General features: G+C 43.9%; 2 protein-coding genes across 2 annotated transcripts in view; one reads left to right on the top strand and one right to left on the bottom strand.

The window, feature by feature from the left end:
• Positions 1 to 686: 686 nt before the first annotated feature.
• LOC119064041 (nuclear transport factor 2-like) lies at positions 687 to 1073 on the bottom strand. Its single transcript, XM_037165622.2, has one exon. The coding sequence runs from the start codon at positions 1071 to 1073 to the stop codon at positions 687 to 689; it is 387 nt and encodes a 128-aa protein (XP_037021517.2).
• A 22481-nt stretch (positions 1074 to 23554) lies between these two features.
• RBM20 (RNA binding motif protein 20) overlaps positions 23555 to 25576 on the top strand; it is a 200183-nt gene continuing 198161 nt past the window's right edge. Inside the window, exon 1 of the mRNA XM_053668578.1 lies at positions 23555 to 24122. Within this exon, the coding sequence (XP_053524553.1) occupies positions 23965 to 24122 (158 nt within the window). The 5' untranslated portion in view covers positions 23555 to 23964. The remainder of the gene's footprint in view (positions 24123 to 25576) is intronic.

Here is a 25576-nt window from a genome sequence, read left to right on the forward strand (position 1 = left end):
CAGGTACAAGACAGGTGAATGGGGGGCTAGTCCTAGATGTGGTGGGAGCACAGAGCAGGGAGCCCCACCACCCAGCAACGTCAGGAGAACAGATGCCAATGAAGGCCACGGACAGGCTGGAATCAGCCGAATGGCCAGCAGTTCACCACCTGCAAAAGCAACGACGGCCCCCAAACATGATTCACCCGTGGCTCTTTGATGGAACTTGGGAATTCAGGGGTTTAACTATTTTAGGATTTGGAGCCCCAAACTATTTTTATTCCATGTTAATTTTTTAAAAAAATAAAATTTCTGAGGTTTTATTGTATCATGATGCATTGAAACATCTGACCATCAATTTCTGGATGGTGAGGCAGCTGCTTTCTTCTTCACTTCATTGGGTTACTAGAGCAACTTGTCAGTAGAAGTTTTTAAAAAAAGGAAAAAAAACAATCTTTTGCATTATTTAAGGCTTTCCTAGGTATGTGCTGGTACAACAGAAACTTCTGGTACATGTAACTGGCCCAGTATCCAAACACAATTCCTAGGCAGCAGCGGCAGCAGCGGCAGCAGCAGCAGCACACTGGGCCCACTCCCTCCACAGCCCTGCTCATTTGTGTTTGATGTTTGGAGCATTTAGAGAATTGTGAAGAGTATCAGGAAGAAGCGGGAGGAGGAAACAGCCTGAAAGCCTGGCTGGGAGGAGCTCAGCCGAAGTGTGCTGGGCAAGCCTGCCTGACCATGTCGTGGGTGCAAACCCGAGCACCGTTGATGCTCTTTAATAGAAACGTCTGGTGGAACCCCACGACGGGGTCTTCATCGGCTTGAAGCTGGCCCACAGCCATGCTGGCGATGCCGCCGTCTGGCCTGGGCTGATGGGCCGGCGCCACAGTGCTGCGCTGGAGTATCTGGAACAGAAGGCTGGACGGGGTCTCCATGATGGCGGCTGCTCCCGGAAATCGCTGTCCTTCCCACACAAGGCATGACACTTCCGTGTAAATTGAGCCAAAATGGGTTCTGTTGTTACCAAGCGGCTGGTAGTAATGCTGCGTGAAGCTGGATCTGGTCTGCTCCCAGATCGGCTTGTCTCTCATTCTGGAGCATCACCGGGCTTTGTTGAGGCCCGACGGGCTGGCACAATGGCAGCAGTGGCAGCTTGTCATTCCCTAGGCCACAGGGGCCTGAGACAGCATTGTTCATGCTCTATTCAGTGCTCATGCCTCTGTTGTCCTTGTGGCAATGATGCTGATGACAGTGATGGTAGTGCTTGTGGTGGTTTTGACGCCTTCCTTTAACTGAGCATCTCCACGCTCACCTTATAACTGTTATTTCATCGACCTTCACCACAGCCCTAGCAGGTAGTAACGTTATCTTCATGTTTTTAGGTCAGAAACTAAACCAGAGAGGTTAAGGTGACTTGCTCAAGCTCAGCCTACTAATAAACAGAAGGAGCCAATTCTCTAACCAAAAGTGCTATATCACTTACACTGTTAAGGGCAGTGAGAGTTAAGAGCTGGTTTGACCTTAAAAGTGCTAGTGGTCAGTTATCGTGTTTAATTCACAATATATGCCCTGTCCCTTTTGATAAATGGCTTGAGGTAGATTACAACACGAGCATTGCCATGTGGCTTTAAAATGGCTAGCATTGAGTGGGAATTAAAGCCAGTATGCTAATTGTGGCCTTGATCGTTCGAGATAGGCTCCAAACTTCCTGGCAGCCATGGTGAAAATGTAGGTATGGCAAGTTGCAAAGCTATTATTATGGGGATACAGCATGCTTTTCTTACTCCTAGGACTCATTTAGAAAAGTAATTTTTATGATGGCACTGAGTTATGTCAAGAATAATATCCTGAATAATCTTTTTGGAAAAAGTAGAAGATGATTTCCCAAGGCTGTATTTTTTATATACCTTTTATAAAAACCAAAGGCAGTTACCTGCAGTTGGGTTTCCCAAAAAGCAGACTCTAAGACCGTGCGCTGGAGAGCTATGGAGGAGTCCTCTCAGGGACATCTGGGAGCAGTGGGCAGGGCAGTGCAGAGGGAAAGGTCAACTGCAGCGTAGTTGCCACAGACGCGTCACCTTCCTGACCCCATAAAAAGCTCTGGATGGCCCTCAGCTGGCCCTTCAGAGATGTCCTGCCCTAAGTCAAGGGGGCCAAGACTTTATACTCCTGGGCTGCTGTGGGCTTCTCCAGGGGAGGACACACCCTCTGCAACTGAAGACAATTTCCAGAAAGAGTCAGTTGTGAGCCATCAGGAGCCAACACCTCTGGCCACTGAGGGAATGTACACACTGGTCCAGAAAGGGAGACCTGGGTGGTTACCACAGCAACCTCACAGTCACCCCTTGCACCTGTCGTTCCAACTGCTTTGTGTAACAAACTTATCCCGTCATGAAATAGCTTCTTCAAGATGCTGGTGGTTTCTTCTGGAGGGAAACTTACAAGAGAAAGGTTACTGAGAAGAATTACAGCCCCCACTGCTAGAACTGGTCTTAAAGCTCTAACTGACACTCATCCTCCATGGCAGGCAGAATAATGGACCCCCAAAGATGATTTGCCTGGGAGTGATTGTTCTCTCTGAGGGGTGGTGCTCTGCCAGGTGCTCGGCCGTGGTCTCTGTTCTTGGCAGATAGGATGGATATTCAGCAGTGCAGTGGCTAGACCAGCCTTACTGGTTGGGAGCCTGCGCTGTTGACTTCATAAATGGCCTCCGTTCCTGGTTCTACTCTGGATATTTCATTGATACACTCATTGTGACAGTACACATGAGTATGGCTCATGACAAAAGCTGACTGATGTCAACTGACCAAGTCACTCTGCATGCTTGGCTGTTCAGTGTCTCTCCCATGGTGAATGCTTTCTGGTGAGCGCTTGCGTGTGATAAATGAGCTTCACTTCCAAAGGCCCATCCACATGCCTCTACCCTAGACTTCCTCATGCCTGATAGTCTAATCTTCCCCTTCCCAGGAAGGGAAGGGAGATCCACCAAGTCCCGCACCAGTGCCCATGAGTCTATGCATAGTCTTACCTTGGGCTTCTGTTTCCATGCAAAGTGGATGACCAAGTGTAGCTCTCGAAGTGCTCCCCCCAACCCCACAGGCGGGATTCCCTGTCAGCACTCTCACAGCGCCACACCAGAGTGGACAGCATGCAGCAGCAGCGCATCGGGGCTCCATGTACTCATGACCCATCTACGAGGCCTTTCCACCTCTGTCAGCTGGTCATGAAGGACCTGCCCTTATGAACACGGATACAAGTTGGAGGAGAGGGCCTGGTGCAAGAGTGATTCCTGCCAAGGGGATCTCAGCCATCAGCAAGTGCATGTTATTTGTGTGCTCTGGCTTTGCTCATGCCTAAACCCAACATACAACTTGCAGTGGATTGCTGGTGGACCTTCTTGAGCTTATGACTTAATGGGTATAGGATAACCCAGTTCCTGATGGGAAACTGTAGTACAGACCATTTCTAGAGTGGCCCCCAAAATGTTCTATCCTAATCCCCAGAACTCATGGTTATGATGAGATGGCCCTCCAGTGATTCTGTTTTGTTATACGGCACATTTGACCTTAAGATACGATTATCCAGGTGGGCCTGATCTAACCACGTGAGACTCTAGAAGTGAAGAGGTTTCTCTGGTTGGTAGCAAAAGAGAAGTCAGACAGATTTGAAGTATGAGGGGAATTCAGTACACTGTTGTTGGCTTCAGGATGGTGGGGGCCACCTGGGAAGGAATGCAGTGGCCTTAAATTGCTGAGAGAGGCCCTCAGTTGACAGCCAATAAGGGAACAGAGATTCAGTTCTATAGCTAAAATGGAACTGAATTTGCCAATAACCTGAATGGAAGCAGATTCCTATCTAGAGCCTCCAAATAAGAGCTCGGCCTGATTAACACTTTGATTTGGGCCTTGTGAGACCCTAACAGAGAACCTGTTTGACCTGTTCTGGACTTCCGACTACATCATTGTTACCTGAAAAAATCAGTGTTTCTTTCAGCCGTTACGTTTGTGCTGGTCTGTTCCACAACAATAGAAATACAATGCAGCATCTCTGGCCACTTAGTGACTTGACGTTCCATGTCAGCGAGATCAGAGTGTTTGTCTTCCCCAGGACCTGGCTATTTGTCATCTGGTGTCTGTTGTGCATATCACGGCTCGTTCCAGAACTTGGGTTTGTGGTAAGTCTGACACAGTCGCCTCTTCCCTTCCACAAACCACGCTAGCACCACGGGTCTTCTGTGGCCCAGGGCCCAAGCGCAGCAGGCTTACTGCACCACAGCCTGGACCTGCTTCAGAGTCCTTCCTGGTCAGTGCCTTCTGTGTCAGCTGATAGAGGGGTCAGAGCAGCATCCCAAGAGTAAATCAATCTGCCGCCTCCAGAACACAAAGAGGGCAAGCAAGTATCTTGCTTTCTTTGGGGTGTGGATGATACATGATATAGTAATTTGTCTGTTATTCTGGAGGGGATGTCCTGGCAAGCCCCAGACCATTTCTGGGTCCTTATCAATTTGTGAATGTGGCAGGCCCCTCACTCTTCTATTTTTTTAATCCTTGCCAGAGGACGTGCTTATTAATTTTATAAAAACAGGGGAAGGGAGGGAGAGAAACATCTATCTTGCCTCTTATAGGCACCCCAACTACAGATGGGACCTGCAAGCAAGCATGTGTTCTGACTGGGAATCAAACCCACAACCTTTAGGTTTATGGGACAATGTTCCATCCAACTGAGTCATACTGGCCAGGACACGACCCTGACTTTTATAAAGTTTAATCTCTCACTTATAACATGGTTCTTTGCATTTAATATTATTAGCATAATGTTATCATAATAGAGGACTAGAGTGATCTCCTGCAGGATGTCCAGCTGGTCCAGGTCCCTTTGAATTTTTTTTTATAACAGAGGATGGGAGAGGACACATAGCTCTGGGCCAAGGCTATAGATGTAGACTGCTGATTGCCTCACATGAAGGAAAACTAGTTTTAATAGTCCAAATAGGCTATAATGGGCTTAGTGCAACATGCCGGAAGTAGAACTATTAAAGCAGAAGTTAATGTGTCAAATAAGTAGGAAAAAGAAGTAACAGTAAACATATCCAAATGCTGGTTCTTTGGAAAAAAATTAACAAAATACACAAACCTCTAGTTAATCTAATGAAGAAAAAAGAGGAAGGCAACATATATAAAGTAAATGACAGGAACCAAATAACCATTGAACAAGATAGAATTTTAAATATAAGACTATATTGCACAACTCTTTGTGAACAGACTTAAAGATGAACATACTGAGACAAAAAAAAAATGTCCCAAATAAAGAGCAGATCAAAGCTCCAGAAAAAATATAACTTAGTGACGAAGAGATAGCCAACCTATCAGATGCACAGTTCAAAACACTGGTGATCAGGATGCTCATGGAATTGGTTGAATATAGTTGCAAATTAGAAAAAAAATGAAGGCTATGAAAAGTGAAATAAAGGAAAATTACAGGAAACCAACAGTGACAGGAAGGAAACCAAGACTCAGATCAATGGTTTGGAGCAGAAGGAAGAAAGAAACATTCAACAAAAACAGAATTAAGAAACAAGAATTCAAAAAAGTGAAGAGAGGCTTAGGAACCTCCAGGACATCTTTAAACATTCCAACATCCGAATCATAGGGGTACCAGAAGGAGAAGAGGAAGAGCAAGAAATTGAAAACTTAGTTGAACAAATAATGGAGGACTTCCCCAATCTGGCAAAGGCAATAGACTTCCAGGAAGTCCAGGAAGCTCAGAGAGTCCCAAAGAAGTTGGACCCAAGGAGGAACACACCAAGGCACATCATAATTACATTAGCCAAGATTAAAGATAAGAAGAGAATTTAAAAAGCAGCAAGAGAAAAAGAGACAGTTACCTACAAAGGAGTTCCCATAAGACTGTCAGCTGATTTCTCAGAAGAAACCTTGCAGCCAAGAGGGGCTGGAAAGAAGTCTTCAAAGTCATAAAAGGCAAGGACCTACATTCAAGATTACTCTATCCAGCAAAGCTATCATTTAGAATGGGAGAGCAGATAAAGTGCTTCCCAGATAAGGTCCAGTTAAAGGAGTTCAGCATCACCAAGCCCTTTATTATATGAAATGTTAAAGGGACTTATCTAAGAAAAAGAAGATAAAAAATATGAAGAGTAAAATGACAACAAACTCACAGTTATTAACAACTGAACCTAAAACAAAAACAAAAGCAAACTAAGCAAACAACTAGGACAGGAACGGAATCACAGAAATGGAGGTCACATGGAGGGTTATCAGTGGAGGAGTGGGAGGGAGAGAGAGGAGGAAAAGGTACAGAGAATAAGAAGCATAAATGGTAGGTAGAAAATAGACAGGGGGAGGTTCAGAATAGTATAGGAAAAGTAGAAGCCAAAGAACTTATATGTGTGACCCATGAACATGAACTAAAGGGGGGAATGCAGCTGTAATGGCATAATCAATAAAATATATTTAATAAAAAACGATGAACATACCCTTAATTTACAATTTAACACAGTTGTCCATTGTAAAGATAGAAAAGTTAAACAAAACAATTCCCGTAAAGCAGCAGTTGTCAATTTTTTTGGTCTCAGGACACTTTAATACAATTAAAATTGTTTTGTAGACATTCAAAGAGCATTTGTTTATATGGGTTATATTTATTGATACCATATTTGACATTAAAATGAGAATATTAAAATATTTATTTATTTTATAACCCCATGGTTTTATAAAAAAATGACTGTTTCCCTAAAAAATTCAGTAAGAATGTTTTATATTTGCAAATTTCTTTTTTAAAATATTTTTTATTGATTATGTTATTACAGTTGTCCCAATTTTTCACTCTTTACTGCCCTCACCTGGTACCCTCATTCTCTCCAACAATCCCTCCTTATTTCATGTCCATGGGTCATGCATATAAGTTCTTTGGTTTCCCCATTTCCTATATTGTTCTTAAGCTACCCCTGTCAATTTTGTATCTGCCAATTACGCTTCTTAATCCCTGTACCTTTTCTCCCATTCTCCCCTTTTCCCCTCCCAACTGATAACCCTCCAAATGGTCTTCATATCTATGATTCTGTTTCTGTTCTGCTTGTTTGCTTAGTTTGTTTTTTAGATTCAATTGTTGATAATTGTTAATTTATTGCCACTTTAATGTTCATAGTTTTTTTTTTAGATTTTTTAAAAGATTTTATTTATTTATCTTTAGTGGGGAAGGGAAAGACACAGAGAGAGAGAGAGAGAGAGAGAGAGAGAGAGAGAGAGAGAGAAATATCAGTGTATGGTTGCCTCTCCTGTGTCCCCTGCCGGGAACTGGCCTGCAACCCAGGCATGTACCCTGACTGGAAATCGAACCGTGATACTCTGGTTCACAGGCCCGCGCTCAATCCACTGAGCTACACCAGCCAGGGGTTAATGTTCATAGTTTTGACCTTCTTTTTCTTATATAATTTTTTTTTAACATTTCATGTAATAATGGCTTGGTGTTGATGAACTCCTTTAGTTTTACCTTGCATAGGAAGCACTTTATTTGCCCCTCAATTCTAAATGATAGCTGTGCTGGATAGAGTAATCTAGGTTGTAGGTCCTTGCTTTGCATCACTTAGAATACTTCTTGCCAGTTCCTTCTTGCCTGCAGAGTTTCTTTTGAAAAATCAGCTGACAGTCTTATGGGAACTCCTTTTTAGGTAACTTTGCTTTTCTCTTGCTGCTTTTAAGATTCTCTCTTTTAAAAAATTTTTATTTATTTTTATTCTTATAGACAGGGGAAGGGAAGAAGAGAGGGAGAGAAATATCAGTGTGTGGTTGTGTCTTGCACATCCCCTACTGGGGACCTGGCCCGCAACCCAGGCATGCGCCCTGACTGGAAATCGAACCAGCAACCCTCTGGTTTGAAGGCCCTCTCTCAATCCACTGAGCTACACCAGTCAGGGCTTAAGAGTCTCTCTTTATCTTTAACCTTTGGCATTTTAATTATGACGTGTCTTAGTGTGGTCCTTTTTGGGTCCATCTTGTTTGGGACTCTGTGCTGCCTGAACTTGAATGTCTATTTCCTTCACCAAATTAGGGAAGTTTTCTTTCATTGTTTTTTTTTCAAATAAGTTTTCAATTTCTTGTTCTTCCTCTTCTCCATCTGGTACCCCTATGATTTGGATGTTGGTATATCTGAAGATGTCTCAGAGTCTTCTTATACTATACTATCCTTATTTTTTTCAATTCTTCTTCTTTCTGCTCTGGTTGAATGTTTATTCCTTCCTTATGTTCCAAATCATTAATATGATTTTTGGCTTCATCCCCTCCACTGTTAGTCCCCTATAGATTTCTCTTTACTTCATTTAATGCAACCTTTGTTTCTGCTTGGGTCTTTTTCATGCTGTTGAAGTACTCAATGAGTTCCTTGAGCATCCTGATAACCAGTGTTTGGAACTCTGCATCTGATAGGTTGCTTAACTCCATTTCATTTAGTTCTTTTTATGCAGTTTTGTTCTGTTCTTTAACTTGGGCCATATTTCTTTGTCTCTTCATTTTGGCAGCCTCCCTGCATTTCCTTCTGTATATTAGATATAGGTGCTTTGATTCCCTGTCTTAGCAGCATGGCCTGTTGTAGAAAAGTGTACCTGTAAGTTGTATGCAGTGGAGCCTTAGGTAATCACCAAGGCAGGGCAACCCCATGTCACTGCTCTGTGGCGCTGTGTGGGAGAGGACTTAAAGAGAGAACAATGCCACTCCCTGGCCTCTGCAGTTTTGCCTGGGAGGAATCTGTTTCCCAGCATTTGCCCTGATGCCAGTCACTTCAATTTTTCCCCTGTGCCACTGGTGCCCTTTCAGTTGTTGCCCCATGCTAAATCCCAGAGGGCATGAGTCTGTGTAAGCCCTGAGTCCACTGTGGGTCCTTTAAGAGAAGTGCCCTGAGAAGCCTGCAGTTTCTTCCACTGCCCCAACCCCCACTGGTTTTTACAGCCAGAAGTTGTGGGGACTTATATTTCTAGTGCTGGAACTCGGCTTGGTGGTCTGGTTGGGGGTTGGGATCCCTTGCTCCTGAGGGATCCCTCCTGATTTTTGTTTACCACACACAGATATGGGACTGCCTGTGTTGTGTCTGCATGCCACTCCACGTCTCTGTGCCTCTCTCCCTCCCCTCACCTCTTCACCTCCCTGCACCTCTCTGAGCTTCTCAGTGGCTCCACATCTCCTACCCATCTGGATGAATGTGGCTTCTTTAAATCTTTGGTTGTTGGACTTCCATATAGCTCGATTTTCTGACAATTCTGGGTGATATTTGTTTTGTAGTCTAGTTGTAATTTTTGCTGTAGTTGTGTAAGGAGGCAAGCTGTGTTTACCTGTGCCTCCATCTTGACCAGAAGTCTACATTTTGCAAATCTCTTCAATGTTTGATTTGTAACAGACAGCTATGTTCTCATGTCTGCTTCTGCAGTCAGTGTTTTGATACATGTTGTGTGGTTTGAAAACTATAGAGAAAATTTAACCTCAAGCAGATATTTTGTTTTAAAGGAGAAACTTGCTTTCACCCTTAAAGGCTTACAAGGACCCCTGGGGGTCCTAAAATCATTGATCATATTTGCAGTATATAATGCACACTCCTTTACTCAAAGTTTTGAGGGAAAAATAGGGATGCACATTATATATAGGTATAATGATTACATAACATGGGTATAATAATTCCATGTATAATGTGCACAGAAATGTGTGTGTACATTATACATGGCAAAATATGGTATTTAATAATCAATTCCATAGAGGAAACAGAAAAAGCTATTATGGATTACACCCCCCTCTCTTGCACACACACAAACACACATTAGAATCACATGATTTTACAGGGAAATTTTTTTAATCTTTCTGAGACCAGATAATACTAATGTTAGAGCACAGAAAAAAAAGGAAATATCCAAACATTTTTACTGAAGTAAATATAACATTGATCCCTAATTGCAGTAAATACTAAAGAAGAAAATATGTAAATCTTCCTTACCTGTAAATGTTTATGCAAAAATCTCAAATCAAATATTAGCAAATTGACCCTAAGGGGACATTAAAAACAATACCCATAGTTAAGTAGGATTTATTTATTTTTAAAAAAGATTTTATTTATTCATTTTTAGAGAGAGGGGAAGGGAGGAAGAAAGAGAGGGAGAGAAGCAATTGGCCTACAAACCAGGCATGCGCCCTGAGTGGGAATTGAACCTGTGACCTTTTGGTTTGCAGGCTGGCACTCAGTCCACTGAGCCACACCAACCAGGGTTTGAGTGGGATTTAAAAAGGAATGTAAGGATGGTTTGGTACTATTCATTGATATAGTTCATTATAATAACAAATTCATGGAGAAATTATGACTATGACTATAGATACTGTGAATACTTTTGATAATTTCAAATACTTATTCATGATCAAAGCATTAAATAGAACAAGTTCATTTAAACAAAATACATGTATATATAAGTGTATATGCATATAGTAAATGTATATATTAGCAATGTATACTTCATTCCTAAAGTCAGGATTTTACTTACTGAATAAAAACATGAGGCCAGAAATAAGGTAAAGATGTTCCCTACTGTTTAACATAGCTTTGGCAATATTAACCAATACAACTAGACAAGAGAAAACTATCAGAAACAAAAATTGAAAAGGAAAATAAAAATCTATATTTGTAGGCAATATGATATATTTTTGGGAAACTCAAAAGTTTTAGTGAAACTAACACAAGCAAAATAATCCTGTAGAATATACATATATATGCATGATTTTGTATACATAAATAACATATAAATATGCAAATATGTTTATATTGATATAAACAATAGCTAGTTAAGTGAGATAATGAAAGAGAAACCCCTATTTATTTACTTTTCATGACTTTTGTTCTGACTTACACATTTTTTAAGGCCTTAGATAAGGTGTACAGGCACCATGCCTTGCTTTGTGCCCCAGTGGCCACTTTGTCCCAGACAAGCCACTGTCCTCTCTGTTCTTGCAGCCTCAACCACAAATGGAAGAGGCTGGCTGGTGCCAGGGTCCTGCCATCACCGGGGACATGAGACACTCCTGTAGTTGGTCTGCCCTGGGGAAACTGACGCCCAGAAGAAGCCATCCCACACTCTGTCCCACAGGGGCCCACAGGGGCCGGGTGCCAAGCCGCCACTTTGCAATTCACGAGCCTGGTGGGGAAACCCCTGCTTATTATAGAAATAAAAAAGCATAAAATATTCAGAAATAAACTAACAGGTATGAGAACTCTGTGGATATTCTAACGTAATCTGTTAGGGAGTTGTTTAACTGATATTACAGCTCTTGGCATCTAGAAAAGGAATTACATAGTCCTAAGAAAACACAGCTCATGAGAGGCAAGCTTGGCTCTGAACATAGTTCCCCATGTAAGTCATTTGGAATCTTTAGGGTACCAGGAGGGCGGTGTCAAGTCCAGCAGAGGTGCTATGGGTACCTCTTCTGGCTCAGCTGGTTGTTTATCTGGCTCCAGGTCTCCTGTCCCTCTGGGCCATGAGACTGGCAGCTGGTGTCAATGTGGTGATTCACTTGGCTCTGCTCTGTCTTCTAGGATCACATTTTCTGTAATAAAACTTTTGCTTTGATCTTCTAGAGTGTCCAGTGTTTTATTTGCTACCACTAACATCATCCAAACCTGTCTGAAGAACACTTGAAAGCGCTCCCAAAAGGCTTAAAGGAGACGAGCAAAGCAAAAGCTGTCCCATGTTCTTTGATGGGTTAACTCAAGATCATAAAGATCTAATTCTCCTCAAGTTAATATATAATTTTAACATGATCCTAATAAAAATACAACACTACAACACTTTTTTTCTTAAGGAGTTGATTCCGGAACTCATAAAGGAAAATAAATATGCAAGGTCAGTAAAAATTCCAAAAGAAAGAGCTGTGAGAAGAGACTAGGCTTACCAAATAATAAATAATATTATAAAGGATCTATAATTAAAACTGGTAAGTGAATGGAGAGTCTTAGAGTAAAATAGGAAATCCAGAAATAGACCTAAGGGGATATGAAAATTTACCATATGATAAAAATAACAGCTGAAATCCCTGAGGAAAAGCTGGTTCTTTTAATAAGTGGTATTGGGGCAACTCAATGACCATTCAGAGAAAGATAAAATTGGGTCCATGCCTCACACTGTACACCAGAATAAACTCCAAATGGATCAGAGGTCTATGTGCAAAGATAAAATCATACAGGTGTTAAAATAAAACAGTATAATTAAAAAGTAATCTCAGTGTCAGGGTACTTTTCTAAGTCTGATTCAAAATCCATATGCAACAACAACAACAAAAAAAGATCGGTGAATTGCTCTACCCCAAAATAAAGTGACATTAACATGGCAACACTATAACATACAAAATTAAAAGAAAAAAATGAACTAGGTTGGAAATACTTGCCACCTACAACAGAGGTAAAGATCTAATTTCCCTACTATATGAAGAAGACTTAAAATTGAGGGAGAAAGAGAAAAAATACCACAAACCCAATATAAAAATGAACAAAAGAGGCAGTATGTTAAAAGTGTATATAATGGTCCTTAAATGTCTCTTTTGAAAGAAAGAAGGGGAAATAAGACTATGGAAATATTACACCCAAACAAACACACAAGAGAAAGAGGGGAAGGTAGACAGAGAGAGAGGAAAAAGGAGAAAGGATGAGGAAGAAGGAAAAAAGGAAAGAGGAGGAGAAAAGGAAAAGATGAAGAAGGAGGAAGAGAAGAAGGAAGACAAGAAGGAGGAGAAGAAGAGAGAAAGAAAAAAGAGAGAAGGGCCTTGGCCAACTAGCTCAGTTACTTAGAGCATTGTCCTGGAATGCCGAGGTTATGTGTTCATCCCTGTCAGGGCCCATACAAGGGCCAACCAATGGTACTGGCTGGTGTGGCTCAGTGGATTGAGTGCGGGCTTGCAAACCAAAGGGTCGCAGTTCAATTCCCAGTCAGGGCACATGCCTGGGTTGCAGTTCCAAGCAGGGAATGCATGAGAGGCAACCATACATTGTTATTTCTCTCCCTCTCCTTCCCCTCTAAAGATAAATAAATAAAATCTTTTAAAAAATAAATAAAATGCTGCTTAAAAAAGTAAATAAATGAAATCTTTAAAAAAAGGCAACCAATGGATGCATAAATAAGTGGGACAACACACTGCTTTTGTCCCTTCCTCTCTCTCTGAAATCATAAATAAAATGTCAAAAAAAGAGAGAGGAGAAAATGGGGCATGCCCCTTCTTTACAAAAGAAATAAAATATAGAAGAACTGTGACAGGAAGGAAACCAGGACTCAAATCAATGATTTGGAGCAGAAGGAAGAAAGAAACATTCAGCAAAAACAGAATGAAGAAACAAGAATTCAAAAAAGTGAGGAGAGGCTTAGGAACCTCCAGGACATCTTTAAACATTCCAACATCTGAATCATAGGGATGCCAGAAAGAGAAGAAAAGAGCAAGACATTGAAGACTTATTTGAACAAATAATGAAGGAGAACTTTCCCAATCTGGCCAAGGAAATAGACTTCCAGGAAATCCAGGAAGCTCAGAGAGTCCCAAAGAAGTTGGACCCAAGGAGGAACACACCAAGGCACATCATAATTACATTAGCCAAGATTAAAGATAAGGAGAGAATCTTAAAAGCAGTAAGAGAAAAAGAGACAGTTACCTACAAAGGAGTTCCCATAAGCCTGTCAGCTGATTTCTCAAAAGAAACCTTGCAGGCAAGAAGGGGCTGGAAAGAAGTCTTCAAAGTCATGAAAGGCAAGGACCTACATCTAAGATTACTCTATCCAGCAAAGCTATCATTTAGAATGGAAGGGCAGATAAAGTGCTTCCCAGATAAGGTCCAGTTAAAGGAGTTCATCATCATCAAGCCCTTATTAAATGAAATGTTAAAGGGACTTATCTAAGAAAAAGAAGATAAAAAATATGAAGAGTAAAATGACAACAAACTCACAGCTATTGACAATCGAACAAAAACAAACAAACAAAAAACTAAGCAAACAACTAGAACAGGAACAGAATCACAGAAATGGATATCACATGGAGGGTTATCAGTGTGGGAGGAGGAGAAGAGGGGAGAAGGTACAGAGAATAAGTAGCCTAAATGGTAGGTAGAAAATAGACAGGGGGAGGTTAAGAATATTATAGGAAATGTAGAAGCCAAAGAATTTATATGTATGACTCACAGACATGAACTAAAGAGGGGGAAAGCAGGTGGGGGGTGTGCACAGGGTGGAGGGAAGTAAAGGGGGGAAATGGGACAATGTAATAGCATAATCAATAAAATATATTCAAAAATATAAATAAATAAAATGTAGAAGAACTGGTTCAGTAAGAATCATTTATAACTGATTGTGATAAGGATCATCAATGGATGCTAAAACTGTTAGGTGAGTGACTATTGGTGGAGGGGACCCTTACATGGTCTCAAGTATCAGTCCAAAGATGGTTTCTAATTACAAAGGGAGAGAGATGAGATTTGTTTGAACTGAGGAAGACAATTTAGCATCATCCATAATGAAGCAATCTCAGTATAATGGGCCTCCTCATGTGAGGAATGGAAAATACATACCACCTACGTAGTCTTCTTGCTAAAAGTTCTCACCCGAATCTAGTAATGAGAAAATGATAAGACAAATCCAGAATACAGACTGAATTCTACAGATTAATTCACCTGGACCCTTCAAAAATGTCAATGTTATGAATGACCAAAAAAAAGTGTGGAAACCAGACTAAGGGGAATAACCAACAAATATAATACATACAATTTGGATTTTAATTTAAACAAAAAAGCAAATATAAATGACAGTATGCAGACAATTGGGAAAATTTGCATATGAACAGGAAATTATATATTATTGTGTCAATGTTAAATTTCTTGGGCATCTTAGTGATATTGTGGTATAGAAGAGGATGTCTTGTTCTTGGGGAATAATAGGTATTTAAGGGTAGACTCTCATGGTGTTTACCACTTATTTTCAATTAGTTTAGCAACAATGAACCAATTAGTTATCTGAATCCTTGAAACTTAGCATGAGACACACATTTAAAAGACCATTGCTTTAGCAAAGATCTTCATGACACACCCTAAAAGCCTACATGGTAATTGTTGGCAGGGAGAGGCTGTAGGGACACCCAGTTATTGTAAAGATCACCCTAGATGAAATACTTCTTTGGGCAATGAATACCCAGCAATGGAGATGTTGTAACTTGTCTCAGATTATGTACAGAAAGAAAGGACTAGAACATAGAGAAAGAGTGCAGTCTTATCATCTGTGCTTTAGACTATGTGAGGGTTTTTTTCTTTCTACTTTTTAGGAAACTTTTCATGAAAGTATAAGATACATGCAGGAGGAGACACAGATATTGCATGTCTAGCTTGCTGAATTTCTGCAAAGTGAGTGAGACATAAGACCAGCATCCAGACCAGGAAACAGAACAGCATAACGGCTGGGAAGCCTCTTCTCTAGGGCTGAGATTTAAAACTCAGCTCAAGGATCACCTAGCAGATGCTTGTTTTCCCTGTGTACCTGGCGTATGTATTTACTTTTTCCCAGCAAACATTTTTGAGTGACTTCCTGCAGGTCAGACTGTGTCGGACACCTGAAGGCATCCTGCATTCCACATTATTGTGTCCCTCGTGTCGCTGCCGTGCCAGAGGCTGCTTGTGCCGTAACATCTTTTTCAGTTAAGAACAGACATTCGTCAGGCTTTCCTGTCTAGCATCCATTCATTCTTGGCAGCCTTAGATTTTCCACGAGGGGAATCACAGACTCTCCAAGTTTCAGTATCCATGCTTCAGGTGGAGTTAATGTCACATCTGGCACCAGCAGTGAGGATATGACTGTGACTCGGCCAATGAGATTATCACATCTTCTGGCCATAGATTGGCTCCTGAACAGGTACATGATCCAGTCAGAGCCAAAGAAATGTAATAATAATTTTGTTGGGACCATTAGGAGAGGCACATTCACTTTTCTTTTAGATTTGAACCTGGGAGGATGTAAATGTGGAAATGCTAAGAGATGTTTTGTCACTTCTGAGAGGTCACCCCAGGTTCAGAATTTCAGTGGGTTTGGCTGAAGTCTCCTATGAGGCTTCAACATTTCAGCTCAGGTCTGCTTCCTCCCCTTCCCTCCCCGCATGTTGGTCCCAGGAGCAGCCTCTGATAAACCCTCTCTTTTTCGGAGTCTGCTTCACAGGGAACCTAACTGGCAGGCATGGTGCTAAGCACTTACATAAATTATTCATTCCACGGATGAATTCTGAAGACCTACTATGTGCCAAACTTTCCCCATTGTGACTCTTAAAACGATGAACCTCATTTAACAGGTGAGGGAGCAGAGGCACAAAGCAGTTAGGTTACTATCCAATGTCACACAGCCATTAAGCACAAGAGTCAGGATTCGAACCCAGGTCTGATTCTTATGGTTCTGCTATAAAGCAACCAATGGCAGAACCAAAATCCACTCTTACATGCAAAAGGTGACTGCCATCCGGACTCAGAGCACCCCTCTCCCGTTCAAGAGAAGACTGTGTTATGATTATTGCTTCTCCAGTGGGAAGTCCAGTAATCACAGTATTAAAACCAGCGAATGACAGCTTGCTGAGCCCCAGTCATGTGCCAGGTGACACTCATCTGAGTGGTTTACATAAAAAAAAAAAGTCAGTTTACTGAGGTGTAATTGGCATATAAATTTGTAAGATATTTAAAGTGTATATGGTGGTGATATCATATCATATCCATTGGGAAGGGATTCCTCCCAGCTAGTTAATAAACTCATCCATCGCCACAGGCACTTATCTTTTGTGTGTGTGTGTGTGTGTGTGATAAAGGTACCAAATGGTTTACCTTTTGGAATATTGTTTTTAAGCTGTTTATTGAGAAACAAAAGGCTCAGAAAAAAGCTTTGATCTTCCCTCCTTTCCTGCCCAAGAGATTGAGATCAAAAAACCTGTTTCCAGAAGATCTTAGGATGTTGTTTTAGCTTAATCTGAATTAACTATGATAAATAGAGGGGTTCAGGCAGAGGTCTGTTAGCTAGGTCCCCCCTGGGCCCCACCATCTCTGAGTTGCCTAGCAAGAATTTCCCCACCAAGTGTGTTCCCGTCTTCCTTATTACCTGTGGACCACCCATTCTCACCTGTGAAACCTAATGTCCCATCCATCTCCTCCTCTCTTTTGTCCAAAAAATGTCTTATACACCCAGTGCTGCCTCACTGTCCTTGAAATTTTATGCATATATGAATTCCCCAAGCACATGAATCAAAAACTTGATTTTCCCTGTTAATCTGTCTCTGTTAACTTGATTATTAGCTCAGCTAAAGGAACTTAGAGGATGGGAGAAAAAGTATTAATTTTTTAGCCCCACAGTGAGAACTCAAAGTTCTACTCTCTTAGCAAATTTCAATTATACAATACAGTGTGATTAACTGTAATCACCATGCTTTACATTAGATTCCCAGTCCTATTTATCTCACAGCTGAAAATTTATGCCTTTTACTGACCTAAGTGCTTCACATTTAACTCTCACAATAAGCTCATGATGAGGCCACTATTATTCCCATTTTTCAGATGGAAACACTGAGGCTCAGAGAGGTAAAGTGACATGCCTAAAGTCGTGCAGCTCAAAAATCATAGGGCTGGGTTTCTAAAGCAGCTGTTTTGACTCCAGTGACTGTGCTGAAAGGGGGCCAGGCAAGGTCTCCTGCGTGGGGAGGCCCTGGATGACCAAAGGTGCTGCTTTAGGAAGTGGAACCAGCCTACCCACTCGAGGTCCGGGCCAGCTGCACGGGTGCCCACTCAGTGAGGTCAGCACATCACAGGAGGACTGTTCCTGGCGTCACACTGGCATCCAAAAACCTCGGGTGCTGCCTTCCATAATGGTCACCTGATGCCCAAGCTGGTGGGCAAATAGCCTGAGATGTTTATTCCCTGACAAACAACTGGCCTGACAGACAGAGAGCCTCAGTGATAAAAGATGGAGAAGGTGACTGGGGGAGGGGCTGGAGAGAGGCATCCTCTGCCCAGGAGAAGGGCTCTTTTGCTGGGCTGGAGCCTGGAGTCTCACCACCCTCCCCTGAATCACGGTGACATTCCCCAGGAATTAAGCATGCAGTGGGGAACTGGGTCTCCACGGGGGTGCTGAGTCCCTTGGAACTTAAATCATGCAATTAGCCACCAGCTCATGTTTCTCCCTCATTCATTTCATAACTTGGTGACTTCCCCTCCCCCCTCCAAAAAAGTTCAGCAGTGACTTGTTTTATAAAACCCCCTACCTTACGCTGCTGCTTTGCTTTCTTTTGGAAACATCAAAGGAGAGAAAGCCGTTCTCTGGACCCTTCAAAACACAGCTCAACATTCTTCTTTCGCAGGAAGTCAAAATTCTTCTTTTCCAGGAAACCATGGCAGGTAAGCCTGCCCTTCACTGCTCGGAGACCCTAGGATTCTGAACTCAATCCACAGTTGTTGGTTTGTCGCCAGGTACTGAACAAGTGGTGGAATGACAGAACTCAAGCGGCCGGGCTTGGGGCAGTGGCGTATTTAAGGCAGGCAGAGGTGCTGGTTGGTGTCACTCCTGAACTGGGATAACTGCTTTTCTCTTCAGGGATATTGCATGTACCTTGTGATGCAGAACCCAGGTTTTCTGACTCCCAGTCAACTGCTACTGTGATTATAACCCAATACCTACGCTGCTCAGTAGAGAACAGGGGGCCTGGCTGATAAATGCACGACCAGAGAGATGGAGGCTGTGCCCGCCCCTGCAGCCAATAAAGACCAGTCGTTAGGCAGAAAAGAACCTCATGGGTCATGTCCTCAGTTTTCCTCAGCTAAAGTTCCCTGACTGTCTCCTTCAAATTCAAATGTGCATCCAGTTCCATGAGTAACCACATTATTTTTAAACAGCATCCTTCCGTCACTCTCTCTCCTGGGTTTTCAGAGAGGCAATCCTTTGTGAAGCCACCACAGGACTCTACTTTATGATTGTTTTAAAACACCTACAGGGGTTTCGTGGAGTTCAAGTAAAAGATTGTGCTGTAGCTCTGAGAGAGGGGAGGGAAGAGAGAAGCTGGGTCTTGTGGACACGCAGGACACCGAGGGCTGAGATACGGGAAACAGCAGAGAGGGTCAAACCAGCTGGCAGTCAGCAGAGAGGCGTCTGGTCTCCGAACCCCGTGACATCAAGAAACGCCACACCAGTGGTTATGGAACTCCACCCTAACTGTGATCAAGATTGGGGTCGTATCTGCAGCTCCTCCACTTAGCCACTGGCTGGGTGGCTGAATTTCTTTGAGTCCTCGTTTTCTTACCTGTAACGTGGGCATAAAATAACCACGTCATGTGGTTGTTAGGATTAAATAAGAAATATTATGTAGTTGAACAATATAAAAGGTCAAAATAGGAAATGGTTCCTGCCCCATCCTAATTTCCAGAGGTAATGAATGTTAATAACTAGTTACTTGTATAATTTTCCAGAAATGTTTTATGCTGTTTGATTTAATCATACTGCAGTACTGTTGTTAAGTGTGCATTTTCTCCTTAAGAATACATCTTGGAAATCTATCCTCAGTATAGACCCCCTTGTTCCTTTTATTTTTAAAAGATTTTATTTACTTAGTTTTAGAGAGACAGGGAGGGAGGGAGACAGAGAGGAAGAGAAACATGATTGTTTGAGAAGATCACCCATCAGTTGCCCAACAGGGAACCTGGCCTGCAACCAGGCATGTGCCCTGACTGGGAATTGAACTGGAGACCTTTTGGTTCGACAGAGTGGCACTCAATCCACTGAGCCACATCAGCAACTCCCTTCTCCTCAGAGCTTCTTCTCAAGAGCTGTGTTGCATTCCCTTGTATGTAGGGACCTTTTTTATATAACCAGTTGTTTCTAGTTTTTGCTACCAATTAACCCATAGGATACATTCCTAGAAGGGTAACTGCTGAGTCAGTTTTATTTGTTGCACTTTTCATAGACAGTGCTGACTCACTTTCCACGTGGCTGCAGCAACTGGCACGTGCACCCACAGTGCGTGAGAATGTCTGTATCCCACAGTCTCACCAGTGGCTCTGCATAGCATCAAACTTTACAATTTACTAAGTAAACGATTATTTAAAAGAACGATAGTAACAACATACATACGTGAAACAGCAGTGCTGGTGAGCAGTTTGCTCACTAAGTGAGCTTATCCGTAGAGATAAACGCTCACAAGCACCGTGCTCTGTGGGCTGGTTCCCGTCTGAACAGAGGGCAGTGGTCCCAGGGAGTCAGACCAGGGTCTGAACCTGGGCTTCAGTTTATCGCCCCTGGGACCTTGGACAGGTTCCTCGGGCTTCTCTGTCTGCAAAATGGTGATAGTAAGTGAAATAAGGCACAAGAAAACCCCTAGAACCAGTGCCTAAAAACCAGTTAACATTTATTAACCTTATAAAACTCACCAGGGTGCCAGAGACTTAAAAGCATGAGAGTGACCCTAGTAGAAATGGAGACCTGGGGTCTATTTCCTGCTCCTTCCTACCACCTCCTGCCAGTCTGCTGAATTTCTTTTGGATTTCCTTATTTGTAAGATGCATTTGGAGGCTTCCTGTAAATGTACTGATCAGGGTAGAAATGAGTGGCAGAGCCGAGTCACAGCGCAGGTGGCATTTTACAGCCACTGGAAGGTGCAGGCAGAACCACAGCACAGAAGACAGATGGGGTCAGCTCATATCTACCACTAAGGCAGTGAAGGGAACTGAGGTCCCGCTTCTGTCCCTGAAAACCAGGTGAACTGGGCCAAGTTCTGATAGCTACCTGTGCCTGAGATTCTAAACCATGGATAACAGTAGCTGCCTCATGGGGTTATTGTGAGCATGAAGTAAGTAATAATCTATAAAAAAAAAACACTTAGCAGCTGACTCCTATTAAACGTTCAGTTTATTCGTACGTAGACAGCAAAGCCTCCCTGCCTGACTGACCACAGGTTTACTGGTGGGTCTGAAAGGCAGGGATTCTTCTGCAGACTGAAACAGAAATGTTAGCTGCCCTCACCACCTGGTGCCACTCCGTATTCGGCAAGTCCAGTGGCTCACATAGTCTTTCTCTCACTTCAGTAACTGGGAAGGCACCCCAGGGTCAAGGGGGTGGTGAAGGCCCAGGGTAGACAAAGGCAAGACAGTTTTTCACCTGACTGCAACCTCGGCTACAGAGGGATGTTTTGCCTCCTTCCTGGAAAGAAGTAAGGAAACAGAAGCTAAATTTTTTTATTGGGACTGTTTAATATATCTAATGTTTGATTTGCAAAGTGGAACTGCTTGTTCAGTATTTTCACTTTGTAGGGGCGTGGGGTAGGGCATGAACTATCTGAGGTTTTTGCAGCAGTGACCCTCCCCCCTCTGACCCTGCTTCAACTCACGTTTGCGTTGTTACAGCAGAGTAACAATTGTGTGCAATTGTTACACAATTGCGGAGATTAAGCTGTAAACATGAAAATGGGATATCTGAAAAACACCTTGTGAATTCTTAATTTTTCCATTTTTTTACTTTGAAAATTTCAAACGTACAGAAAGAATGCAAGAAAAGCTCAGTGACTATCTAGATTCAACCACTCTTGTTATTTTGTGGCACATGCTAATCCATTACCTTTGAGGTGTAGAGAGCCTCGTTTATACAACAGAGGCTGAGTTGGGTTTGTTTTGTTTTGGGCCAGTAAAAAACGTTATGGTGATGGATTTAATTATATAAACATAGTCACTTTCAGGGAGTCAGTTTTCTGGAGTGTGAGATCTGTTGCACTATTTGGCTTCAAGGTTGGAATATAAAGAATCATGTTTGTAGAAAGTGTCAGATTGAATGCCTCCTCCACCCAATATGCAAGATACATGTCTCTAATCTCAACAGGGAATGTGTAAACCAGGGTCTCACTGCTCCCAATTTACCAGTCTGGCCACTGGTACTCACAGAGCTTGAGTCACTCTGCAGGGTAAAAACAGATCTGTCTTCTTGCACGCAAAGCCGTTTTGCAAAGATTTTGGAGGATTCTCAGAGGGAGATTTTAATGCAGGCACAAGGAAGATTTTAGTTTTAATATCTAGGGGAGTTGCAATGTTAATTTCAGATAATTTCCCACGACCAAGGAGGCTCGAGGAGCGGAAGGCAGACTTTTATGGAAGCCACAGCCCGGACTTTAGTGATAGAGACTAAAGATGCTGAACTAAATGTTCAGAGAGCCTGAGGAAACTCATTTGAGGCAGCCTCCTCCTAGCTGTGTTTGCTACAAATCACAGGGTGGGACTGGTTTGTCCACTCTGCCATCTCCTCATTTGTGAAATGGAGTCAACAATCACTATCTCTTCACCTGGGCTTTTGGTGAGACTCAATTTTGCGGATGGCGACGATCTTTATGAACCCAAGAAATTGATGCAACTCCCCCCCCCCTTTTTTTTTTTAATCTGTAGAAGGAAGGAAAGAAAGAGAGGGAGAGAGGAGGGACTGGGCGGGAAAGATCCAGGTAGGATGATGCAATTCAAGGGAGGCGTAGTTTCCTGAGGCTGGCAGGGAAGTTGACTGGGAACTCAGTCTAGAAAGAGAAGGAAGCATCATTCCTCAGGTCCCAGAGAAGCCTTATCCAGAACTTTCCTCCACGTGGCTGCGAGAGGAGGACGGGTGGGTTTGAGACCCCTCAGCAAACTTCTTCCCAGGTCTCGGGCCACCCTGGCATGCGCTCTGATTTCCAAAGCACTCCAGGAACAATTGTCCTTGCTTCCCGAGGCTGCAGAGTTTCAGGATTTAGAAATCCCTTGAGCCCGCAGAATACTAAGAATCTCCTGGGTGACTTCCAGGGTCTTAGATGTTTCTTCGGTACCAGGTACTTCCCCAACCGCGCCAGGACGGTAAGCGGCTTCGTGCCGGAGTGTCTTCTCCGGACACGGCGCGGGAGCCCCAGGCTGTGAACCGGTGTGCACTGGTGAACTGGCGCACACCCGCGCCGGGGCAACCAACGGAGCTTCACAGAGGCGCGGATGGTGACGGTGCGAAGTCGGCAAACTCTCTTCTTTTCATTCTTCGCATTTCCATAGAAGATTTCACCAACAGATAACAAAAAAAATTTAAAAATATGCTTAAAGTCTCTGCACTCGCGGGACTGTGGCGGGTGTTTTAGAGAAGAGACGGGGTGGAAAGAAAACAAACCACAGCGGCCCCACCATCTGCTTCTGGGGACCCCTGAAATCAGCAGCTGGAAATAAGAGTTTGGAGAGCTCTCGGGCCTGGTCATTTAAGAGTCGGGAGTTGCAAGTCCCATCAACCTGGGGCGGGGGGTGTCCGGGCTTTCCACTCGCGGGGTGGGACCTCTTGGCCGGGAGTGGCGCTGGCTGGGCGCCAGACGCTGAAAGGTGCCAGGCCGGGTGCACTTCGCTTCCCCGATGCGCGCGGACGCCCCGGGCGCGCTCGGTCCGCCCCGCTTGGCAGGATCGCGCGAGGCCGCGCACGCGGTCTCCGGGGCAGCCGGGAGAAGCGGGCCACGGGCAGAAGCGAGAGCTCAGCTGCCGGCGGCGGGCTGGCGTGCGCCTGGCCGCCTCACGCGGTTGCTCCGCGGTGCGGAGCGCCGGACCTGGGACCCTGCGGGCGAACGGTCGCGGTGGCGCTCGCCTGCACTCTCTCCTGGCTCCCTGCGCCGGAGCTTCCCGGACCACCTGGACTCCAAGTGAACTCCGGGCCCCGAGCGGTTCTTGCCGGCCAGGAGACGCCCCCTAACCCCCACCAAGGAGTGGTTGTGTCGGACTAGCGGAGCGGCTGGAGGAAGAGGAGGCGGCGCCGCCGGGACAGCCTCTTCCCCGCCCCTCGCGTCTCCTCCCCGCGCCACCGGGAAGGACAAGGGGACTGGGCACTGGGACCCCGGCCAGTGAGCGCCCGTGCCCCGGGGCCGCCCCTCGCGCGCGCTCTCTTGCCGCGAGCCGGGGCAGCTCTCGCTTCACCCGGTGCTGGCCGCAGCCATGAGCCAGGACGCCGACCCTAGCGGCTCCGAGCAACCGGACAGAGATGCCCGCAGCGTGCCCGGTGCCCCGGCGCCCACAGCCCCGGGCCCGCGAGGGATGCAGCCGCCGCCGCCCCCGCCCCCGCCCCCAGCTGGTCTACCCCAGATCATCCAAAAGTAAGTGGAGGCAGCTGGGTGCGGGGGTTCGCAAAGGTACACGCCCGGACTCCCCCTTCTGTGGCTTCATCTCCCCAAGCCCTTGCTCAACTTTGCCCGGCCGCCTTGCGTTTGAACTTTTCCTGCCCACTCTCCGGGCCGAGTCGGCGTCATTCTGGGTATTTGTGAGCTTGGGGACAGGGAAGCCGAGTTATTCGGGGAAAGTAATTTTGGTTTTCCTTATCCCCTTTTCCACGTCTTGAGGGATGTTACTGGTTATTTTGGACTAAGGTAGCTCAAATTATGGGGAAATGGACCAGAGTCTGTATTTCATCTTTCTGGTCCCAAGAGGCCGCTGGAATGTATGGAAAACTGTGCGTGAGTGTGTGCACGCGCGCGCGTGAGAGTGTATAAGTAAAATGCCGCCACCGAGAAGTGGCTCTTAATGGTACCCCTGAAGTCAGCCAATACCACAGGGTGAAAAGGGTGGTGTGTGTTTCTAAACAACATGTTTTGCTTTGCCCTGTAAGACGTGTTTACACATTTCAAGAAGGCCCTTGAGAGGAGTTCGCCGCCGCGCCACCGTTTTTCCATTAAAGTTAGCATCTCGCCATTCCCGTGCGACTTGGGTGTCGCATTTTCCCAGCGCGTGAGTAGGTTGGGGTGGTCCACGGGCCCTTAGAAACTGTTTCAGCCCAGCCGGGGACACAAAAGTAAAGCGGTGACGTTGCGTTCCTCCTTCCGAGCGTTTGTTCGACAGTGTGAGGCCTAGAATATTGGTTGGTTTGAAGGATGTTTGTTCTCCTAAGGGTTTCCCTTCAGCTTGTCGTGAAGTCCTCAAAACTACTTTAAGTATAGTCACATGAAGGGTGAGTGCTCGGGGGAAACTGAGGAAACTGGAGAAACACACACCAGTACAACGAAGTCAACCTCGTGAAACAGAACAGACTCCCCCCCCAGCGCTGCTGCATGGATGCTGTGAGTTTCACAAACATATCAAAATGTAGTGGGATAAACAGCCAGTAATGAGATGTAAATGGAAGTAAACGGTGTTTACATAAACGTTGTTATTAAGACTGATTTTTATAATAGAAAGAATAGTGGAAATTCAAGTTTGACATCAGAGAACGCTGGTATATTTCACAACAAAATGGATCCCTTTTTTGACTGGCAGAATGCAAAGCTCCATTTATGACAACTTTTTGCTTTAATTTATTTTTGTAGAGCTTTCAGCTGCTAGCCACTTTCCAACTGTGAAAGTTAAAATATTTTATATTGTCATTCTGTTCCTCTTGCTTTGCTGATGATTTCAGCTCAGACTTACTAAATACAATTGATAGTTTATATACATCATTATTTAAAAATTCTCTCTAATTTTAATATTAATGTAAACCAATAGAGAAAAATATGTTTAACACCCAAAGTTCATTTACTAAAAAAAAAAAAAAAAGCCTAATTGACCAATTACTACTAAT

This window comes from Artibeus jamaicensis, unplaced genomic scaffold (genome assembly GCF_021234435.1).
Source record: "Artibeus jamaicensis isolate MK-2021 breed Jamaican fruit bat unplaced genomic scaffold, CSHL_Jam_final contig_490, whole genome shotgun sequence".
In the NCBI taxonomy this organism is placed as follows: Eukaryota; Metazoa; Chordata; class Mammalia; order Chiroptera; family Phyllostomidae; genus Artibeus; species Artibeus jamaicensis.